Consider the following 9,504-nt stretch of genomic DNA (forward strand, 5'->3'; position numbering starts at 1 on the left):
TAAATTTCGGTAATGGGGCCGACATTGTACTTTGAATTACCAATTATCCGTATTTCGAATTAAACAATTTAAATAACATGCAAAACTGTATCTCATGTTTCCGGGAACGAGACCTCCTTCGAATTGGGCGGGACTTTGAATTAACTGATTTCGAATTATTGAGGTTCTACTGTAAATATTCACCTAAATTACCATCAGACCATAACCTGGTGCCATTTAAGCTGCTTTAAAAAAGTCTTACTTTTTTTTTTTTTTGCACTCTCCAACTTATTTTCTTCTTTATGTCCATTCTGAGCTTTCTAATTACAAGAATGTCTGAAAAAATCCGTATCGTCCTTTTACTCCAAGAATTCCATTAACATTTCAGCTGACTCCATTGCGGTCTGAAGCGGTACACGATTGTTTGTGACACACTCTTCTTCTCCATCCCCCTCACTTTCACTAGTCACTTTGCAACTCAATTTTCTGCACGATTGAGCGATGTTCTGAGCGGTTACTAGATCCCATGATTTCTGGGCAAGATAAAGTGCTTCTTTAAGATTGAGTTTTTTACCAGAAGTTAACCATCGACGTTTCTTCGGAAAGTAAGAGGCCTAACAATTCCCGCTTATAATGCGCCTTAAAGGTTGCGATGACGCCTTGGTCCATTGGCTGAATTAATGAAGTTACATTAGGTGGCAAATAGGAAACACGGAAATGTTTCCATCCTCTGATTTCAACTCTGTATCAACAGGGTAAGGGCGCATTATCAAGAAAAAGGACGGCCTTTAATGGCAAGCCTTTGGACACCAAGAAGTCTTGAACCTGTGGAACTAACTTATTATGGAACCAAGTCCTGAAAATATCTTGTCATCCGTGCAGATTTGTCATGACAATAATCTACTGGGAAATATTTCATCGCTGTTCCTTTGAAAGAACACGGATTTTTTGCTTTAACAACAACAGCTAATTTTAATTTATGGTCGCCGCTAGTGTTCGCACAGCACAAGATGGTAACATGCTCTTTACTAGATTTGTGACCAGGAGCTGATTTCTCTTCAGCAGCTGCTAGTGTTTTACTGGGTAAGCACTTCCATAGAAGTCCAGTTTCATCAGCATTGTACACTTGACTTGGAATGAAATTGTACCTCTCAGTTATGCGCCTAAACTTGTATCTAAAGTTTTCTGCTGCACTGCTGTCATCATGTAGATTTTCTCCTTCGGTGTTTAATAATTCTTGAATGCCATGTCTGTCCTTAAATCTCTGTATCCAACCATTGGATGCTGGTGAGGACCCTGAGAGCCCCATCCTTTTTGTGAAAAATTTGTGCCTGCCTTGTTATCATAGGACCACTAATAGGTACACCTTCACCCCTCTTTTGCTGAAACCATGTGAATAACGCAGCATCCATTTCTTTTAAAGATGATGCTTTCATTGTTTTTCTTTTAGCGAGTCCATGCAAACTGTCAGAACTCTACGCAAACTGCAACACTTTGTCTTTATTCTTCATTATGTCCCGCACTGATGCTAAATTTGAGACTAGTTCACATTTCTTTAACCGTTCTGTTATATAAACTTTATTTTGTATGGTTAAAACTAAGTTTCCTTTTTACTGCAGATTTCGATCTCAACATTTCTCGGCTGTTAGAACGGAAAATAAATGTTCAGCTTGATCAGTCTCTCACATCTCTTCACTTTGCACTACAGTACAGAATGTAGCCTACCTGTCTACTAATAGTGGAGGTCGACTATGACGGACTGCTAGGCTGGTTTCCAATTCCTGTGCATTGTGAAATATTTACAATGCAGTAGCTTGTGGTGAAGATATTTTACCTTGACAGAGAATGATATGAAAGATCTATGTACGGTACTCGGGGATATTACACGCTACCAAATAAGTTGTAGGTATCATTCCGAAGTAGAAATGACCAGCATACCGTACTCTATGCTCCGTGGGCTGGGAGAGGGCACATTACAGTACATTATTCTTCAACAATGGAATGGATAATAAAGCTTGTGAATGTTGAACTTGAATAGCATCCCTCTTCTTTCGTAACAGTTAAAAGTCAAATAATTTTACACAACATAAAATTACGTAGAAAAAAATGTTTGATGTTATGTCTCCAATGCCGATTGTCGGTCTGTGCAGGTGTACGTACAGTAGTTACTGTACGTTATGATCGAAGTCGGAGAGTCAATGTTCAGTCGCTCCAAAACAGCACAACTTGGCAGGTTCGATTCTAGCTTAGTCCGGTGGCATTTGAAGGTGCTCAAATACGCCAGCCTCGTGTAGGTAGATTTACTGGCACGTAAAAGAATTCCTGCGAGACGAAATGTTGGCACCTCGGCGTCTCCAAAAACCATCAAAGTGGTTAGTGGTATATAAAACCAATAACATTGTTGTTGTTGTTGTTGTTGACATCAAGAGTGCGCTCATTCAGTTTTGGAGTAACTGTACATTGCTTTTAAAAAGTCGAGATTTTTTTTTTTGGCAACTGATGATCCGCAGAATGGTTAATCGAGGGACGGGTAATCGAGGTTTTACATATACAATGACAAGATGTATAGGAGTAAATACCATATTTGATGCTTGCTTTTCCCTGATTTCTGTGCAAAGCATTTTGCCCAGTGAAAGCCTTGTCCTGCCAGATACCCTCAGCCATGTTTTCTACCTCCAATATCAACAGCTTTTCAGCTGAATGTGCGAGGTTGAGTGAATCTCATTCTGTCTTCTGTTCAGGATTGAAATTCTTGGAATCAAACCTGGAACCTTCAGAAGAGGGAGGTTACTGCCACGCCATGGGGCTAGCTCGTTTCTTCAATTGCTGCTGTATATTGCAAATAGTCTCTAGGACAGGGTTTGACTCTTTGGCTAAATGGTCATTGTTGAGGGCTTTAGTTCAGAGGGTTTGATTCCCAGCACAGTCTAGGATTTTAATTGTGTTTGGTTAATTTCCCAGACCCAAGGGGCTGGGTGTTGGTGTTGGTCCTAAAACTCTCCTCCTTAGACATTAAAACATAAAGCTTCGAATCACTACAGGAATTCGCAGTAGAGAAATAGTCGTGCATCTCTCTACATGGGGTTGGTGTCAGGAAAGGCATCCAGTTGTAGGACAGAGTTAACTCTACATGTTCAACATAGTTAGAACCTGAGACTCTTCCAAGGTATGGAAAAATCAGTAGAAGAAAGTAGGACAGGAGATGGTGAATGCAGTCTCCTCCAGTTCTTTATCAGCGTATTTTTGAGTTTATAAAGCATCTCCCAATAATTATCCAGTACAGTATCTTCACTGATTATGTATTCTAAAAATATTATTTTTTCTTATGATCTTTTTCTTTTTTGTCCACAGAAATCCAGGAACCATTTTTTGGAGATTCAACCAGATTGATCCCAGTACCACTAGATGATAGTGATGGTTGGCCAGTGACAGTAAACACGCGGCCAGGTACTTTTGATCTGAGCATTGCAGAAGTAGCTCAGGAGCAGCAGTTACAGTCAGATGTTATTTCACCTGAAAGTACCTCCATGAACTTGTATAGTCCCATTGATCAGGAGAAAAGGACAATTGACGATGTAGTTAATCAACAAGTGAAATATGAAGAAGACCTGAATATTGTAGTGGAACGTGAAGAAACAGTGGAGATGTTTCCTATTGAAGAAGTAGCTGGTCTTTATAGTGATGTGGTTAAACTTGAACCAAGTAACACAGGATTGCATTTGTCTCTGCCTTCAGAACCAGTGAAGATTTCGGAGTTTGCTAGTACACCAGATGTTATTAAACAGTTGGAGAACCCTCAAGCATATTTTGACCTGATCAATTTCATTGTGAAGGTAAGTTCTTAGCTCATGGTAGAAATGTATCAAAAGTTAATCAGGAAATGTCTTCCAAGTTCTTAAAATCTCTCTTGCTTCTACTTGATGCACTCTTCATACTGAAAGTCCACCCCTAACTGCCATGCACACAGTTACATAGTGCTAAAGTGCATGCTTGTTGTGGATTAGAAAATTTAAAGTTCTTTTCTGTGAAACTTTCTGCCCAGTTCCTCTGCAATGCAACTGAGTTCTGTTAAAGATGTAGTTCAAGGTCCAAACTTACCGGATGGCACTGCCACTGCCTTCGTTATGTACAGGCCGTAATGTAGCAGGCGTGGGAAAGCAATCGGCTGATCGTTAGGATGGAAGTTTAGCACTTGAGTTAGTGAGTTACATGTGAATTCTTTGCTGTTTTATTGAAATGTTTAACGGCCACATGTTTACTCGGAAATATATGACTGAGTAGTTATCGACTGCATTATTAACTGAAAAGTCCTTAATTAGTGAAGAAAACTTAGTGTGAGCGAGTATTCATGTGAGGCTATAGGTTAAGAAGATCGCTCTGCAGTGCTTTAATTTTGTAGTTTATTAGCATAATGTTATATCCATTAATTGAATTAGTGCATTCAGTATTTTAATACGGTATCAACCACGATGTGTATATAATTAAATTAAGGTTATCAATGAGAGAAATCACCATGCCTAAGAGTTGCTGTGTGCCTGGCTGTAAAGCCAGTTATAAATGAGGAGTACACTCCAGTATTTGTTTCCTTCTGATGAAGAAAGTTAGGTTATGGAAGAAGGCTGTTCCTAGGGAGAATTTAATAGTTAATCAGCTCACAGTTGTGCATATTAACAACTTTCCTGAAGACCAAATCCTGAGGGGAATATATGTATACATGGTTTATTTGAATTCGGTGTATTTGAAGATGAGACTGCTGAGATTTTTCCTATCAATTTTTTTATTTACTTATTTATTTGCCAAGGCACCTGAACTTTCATATCATAGGCAATGGTACAGGGTTATTCCATGAAAATTGAATATGAAAATAATTGTGTAGGTGTATTTGCTGTTTAAAAATCTACATTTTTTTAACAATAAATTTATGATAGTGACGGTAACTATTTTGTTATTGTTGGAGGTTAGCTTACTCCCTTGTAGGTACCGAATTGGTGGTACAGAAATAATTTACATTTGTAGTATATTGTATTGATAATTGGTTGCAGATTTTCTATAAGTGTGTATGATGTGAATGTTCCAGTTGACTAGAGAATGGATAGAAATCACAAGAATATGTCTCAAAGTGTTAGTCTGTAGTCAACAGAAATGGATATATGCGAGAAATAGTGTTACAGGGACAGATATGCGTTGTATGTCAGAATTAACAAATATTTATGAGTTTTTTTGTTTTATAAGGCGTTAACAGTTTCTTCAGTAATTAAGTGTTATTCAAGCGGAACGGATGCGCATAGCTTTTAAGTCCCACCCAAAGCCTGATGTGATCAGAGCTACAGAACAGCCCGGATATCACGAAGGCAGTGGCACTGCAGTCTAAAACTCTTTGTTCTTAGCCAACACTAGTAGTTTTTTTTATTTTTTTTATATTTTTTTTTTATACCGAGCTCGATACCTGCAGTCGCTTAAGTGCGGCCAGTATCCAGTATTCGGGAGATAGTAGGTTCGAACCCCACTATCGGCAGCCCTGAAAATGGTTTTCCGTGATTTCCCATTTTCACATCAGGCAAATGCTGGGGCTGTACCTTAATTAAGGCCACGGCTGCTTCCTTTCCACTCCTAGCCCTTTCCTGTCCCATCGTCGCCATAAGACCTATCTGTGTCGGTGCGACGTAAAGCAGAAAAAAAAAGAAAAAAGTTTTTTCTTTATCCTGTAAAATCTAGTCATGTTTCCTGTGCTCTTGATACATGTGTAGAACATTAACCAAATTGGAATTCTATCAACTTCCCTTACACAGATGCCAGAAAGCTAGATACTTTGCCCTGAAATGACACTTGTCTCATATTTACAATCAAGTGCCGGCAATCTTTTTCTAAGCGAACTTCTATAATTACCAAAAAGATCTTTTAAAATCATTGATGTCATAATGTCCTATCGTCGTTATCTTCTGTTTTATTTAAGCTTGTTTAGTACTCTCCTCTGAGTTAGGAAATAGGAATATATTTTGGTCTAGTTGATTCTCAGATTAAATTCAATTTACCCACATCAGCAGACCCTTCCTTACATGGTAACTTTCATATCTATATATGTATAAAAGAACTTGTCCTGACTGACTGACTGACTGACTGACTGACTGATTCGTCATCGCCGAGCCAAAACTACTGGACATAATGAAATGAAATTTTGGGGAAACATTCATATTAAGATGTAGGTGCTTGCCAAGAGAGGATTTATGGGTATTCCGTCGCAAAGGGGGTGAAATTTTAAACTGAGTATATCGTTATCTCGAAACTTTAAAAGTTTACAGATGTAAAAATTGGTATTTAGATCTTCATCAAAAATGAACAAATTTTTTGTTTTCGAAAAATCCCAATAGGAGGGGTGAAAACAGGTTAAAAAGGGGTTAAATGCCTTTAATGAGGATACTTACATCTCAGAAACTGAAGATAGTACACACCTGAAAATTGGTGTTGGGGATCTCCTTTAAAAATAAAGACTTATTTTTTTTGTTTTTTGAAAATCCAATTAAAGGGGGTGAATTTTTAAAATGAGTGTATCTATATCTCAAAACTTTTAAAGTCTATAAATGCAAAAATTGGTATTTAGAATCCCCTTTAAAAATAAACACTTATATTTTTGTTTTCGTAAAATCCCAATAGGAAGGGTGAAAAATGGGTTCAATGCCTTTAATGAGGCTACTTTTATTTCAAAACCTGAAGATATTACATACCTGAAAATTTGTATTTGGGATCTACTTTAAAAATAAACAGGTATTTTTTTGTTTTTGGAAAATCCAAATATAGGGGGTGAAAAAGGGGGTGAATTTTTAAAATGAGTGTATCTACATCTTAAAACTTGAAAAGTTTATGATGTAAAAATTGGTATTTAGAATCTCCTTTAAAAATAAACGTATTTTTTGTTTTTGGAAAATCCCAATAGGAGGGGTGAAGAAGGGGTTGAATGCCTTTTAATGAGGATACATATATCTCAGAAACTGAAGATATTACAGACCTGAAAATTGGTATTTGGGTTTCTTTTAAAAAGAAACAACTTTTTTTTGCGTTTGAAAAATCAACCACAAGTCCTGGCAGACTACCTAACCTATTGGTTGATACATCTACAACTAATCTCAAGGCATGTGTGTGACACATAGGATAAAAAGACTGGTGCATCATATCCTGAAGGGTTCAAGGCTCTGCGAGATGTATTAAATACGCAACGTTTATGCTAAATATTTTTGTATATGCTTCTTTGGTCAGCTGTTGTGTAGGTCTATGGATCAATTACTGGACTGAAAATTAAGTTTATAGGATGGATGCTTTTTCAGTTTCCTTTATCAAAAAGTCTATTCACATTTCTAAGTAAAAATCTACAGAATCTCTTAAGACATTTCATATATGGAATAGTTCACATAAGTAGTGTTCAAACAAAGGCAGACAAAATTCTTCCCCTTTAGGTCAAGGACATTGTGCAAATTTCCCATTTCCAATTATTTCTTGATACTGAGAGAATTTCTCTGTTGATAGTCGTACAAAAATTCAAGCTTCGATTTTAATTAAATTTCTGTATTGTAGTTGAGTGAATTTCCTGTTGTAGATCTTCCTGTGTCAATCTAAAGGGGAAGGATTTGGTCTGCCTAATGTTTGGACAAATTTTCCTGAACTTTTCGATATGTGAAACGTTATGCATGAATTCTGTAGCCTTTTACTCAGAAATTTGACTTGGGTGATGTATTTTAATTTTCCTTTTAATGTTGGATTCCCATTAAGAGAAACTTTTCATTATTTTCTTCAAATGTATTTATTGGCTTGTTTTCCTTTGTTGCAGGACACCGGAAACACAGAAGCAGTGGAACCAACAATAGACTTCTCTGCAGTCCAGTTCTTCCCAAAAATATCATCTGCTCAGCAGGATGTTTTGGATGAAAATAAAACGGAAGGACTGAATGTAGGACTGTCCCCGAGAGAATCCAGTAACGAGCAGGAACCATCCCCATTTGTCGAACAACCAGAACAGGAGATAACAGAGTTCAAGCAATCGGCATCCTACTCTGTGCTTTCCCGGGTCGAGGACAATAGTGGTGCACCTCTTCGTATGACTATCAAGAGGGAACCAGAGAGAACACGACGCTCTTCCCGAAACAAGCAGACTACGTCATATGCAGATCTCGTGAAGGAAGACACCAGTGATGACGATGAATCACCATCTCCAGTTAAAAGAAAAAGAGACTCCACTCCTTCGTGTTCTTCGGAAGGTGATGCGCCTTGTGCAAGGTATAGGGAATTGCGTGATCGTAATAACGAAGCATCACGGCGTTCTCGGCAGACTAGGAAGGCTCGAGAGCAAGAAATGCAAGTTCAAGCAGAAACTCTTGAGAAAGAAAACAGAGAATTGAAGGTGAAATGCGATGAGCTGGAAAGACAGTTGGCTACCTTCAGACAACTTCTTGTTGATATACTGTCTTCAAAGAAGTCGTCTAATTCAGAGAGTAAGCAGGGAATATTAAAGAAATGATTAATTTAATGTGTGTACTTTTGATTTGGGAAGAAATCATTGTAATACTGACTCCACGTTACTTTTACGTTTATGTAAATGACATGTTTAATGAATGTACAGGAGAGGACATGACTTTGGAATTCAAGATTGAATATCTAATAGGATTTTTTTTTTACAAAAGATAGGGAAACTACTCACGTAAATTTAAATCCTCATTAAAATAAGACTGATAAAAAAATCTATTGAAAAATCTATTGAAATTTTGTTTTATAAATATATATACAGTACCAAAGGTGATCATTGTGCATTAGTATTATATGCAAGGAGGGAATAAAATATATCTTCTCTTTCGTGTACCAATTTTGTTGTTAAATAGTGTTCAATCCTCTTGCTGGGTGAACTTTTAAAAACAAAAGTATTTCGAAGAAAGTGCATTAATAATGGTTCTGAATCTTGTTTTTATTCACATTTTTAATTGCAAATTATATTTTTACTTCCCTAATTTGAATGGAGATCATGAAATACAGATGGAGAGGGTAGCTTTAATGTACAAATTTTTATGAACTTTTCAGATAATGAAAACTTGAAAGAACTTGTTTCCTTTACCATCTTATTTCAGAGGTTTACATAAGCTTTTTATTCTCTGCAGAGGCTTGGTGTTATGTAAACTGGGTAGAGATTGTACCTTTTTGTATAGCGATGATTTTTAACTTGTATATACCATGCTCATTAATGAAATTCTGGTGTGAAAGGTACAGCGTTTCTTTTTACATTTTTATTATTGCATTAAAATTTAAGTTTTTGATGAACGGATGTTATCATTAACCTGTCACTTGTCTTGCTAGTCCTGCACCAAACATCCCAAGTCATTGGCCCCTAAGTAGATGAAACCCTGTCATGTTGACATTTGTTTCTAAAATTGTTTATATTTGAAATGTACAAGTTTTGATCGTTTTCATTGTATGAGGCCATATGCCTCATCACAACTGTAGAAGCCCATAGGACCTATAGTTTTTTGAGGAATCTGAAGTATTCAG

The 9,504-nt window shown here is 37.0% G+C and overlaps 1 protein-coding gene across 1 annotated transcript in view; it reads left to right on the forward strand.

Annotated features, from left to right (window-relative positions):
* LOC136858395 (uncharacterized) overlaps positions 1–9,276 on the forward strand; it is a 161,585-nt gene extending 152,309 nt beyond the window's left edge. Inside the window, exons 5-6 of the mRNA XM_067137905.2 lie at positions 3,331–3,812; positions 7,799–9,276. Of these exons, the coding sequence (XP_066994006.2) occupies positions 3,331–3,812; positions 7,799–8,485 (1,169 nt within the window). The 3' untranslated portion in view covers positions 8,486–9,276. The remainder of the gene's footprint in view (positions 1–3,330; positions 3,813–7,798) is intronic.
* Positions 9,277–9,504: the final 228 nt, after the last annotated feature.

The sequence above is a fragment of the Anabrus simplex genome, chromosome 1 (assembly GCF_040414725.1).
Source record: "Anabrus simplex isolate iqAnaSimp1 chromosome 1, ASM4041472v1, whole genome shotgun sequence".
Classification (NCBI taxonomy): domain Eukaryota; kingdom Metazoa; phylum Arthropoda; class Insecta; order Orthoptera; family Tettigoniidae; genus Anabrus; species Anabrus simplex.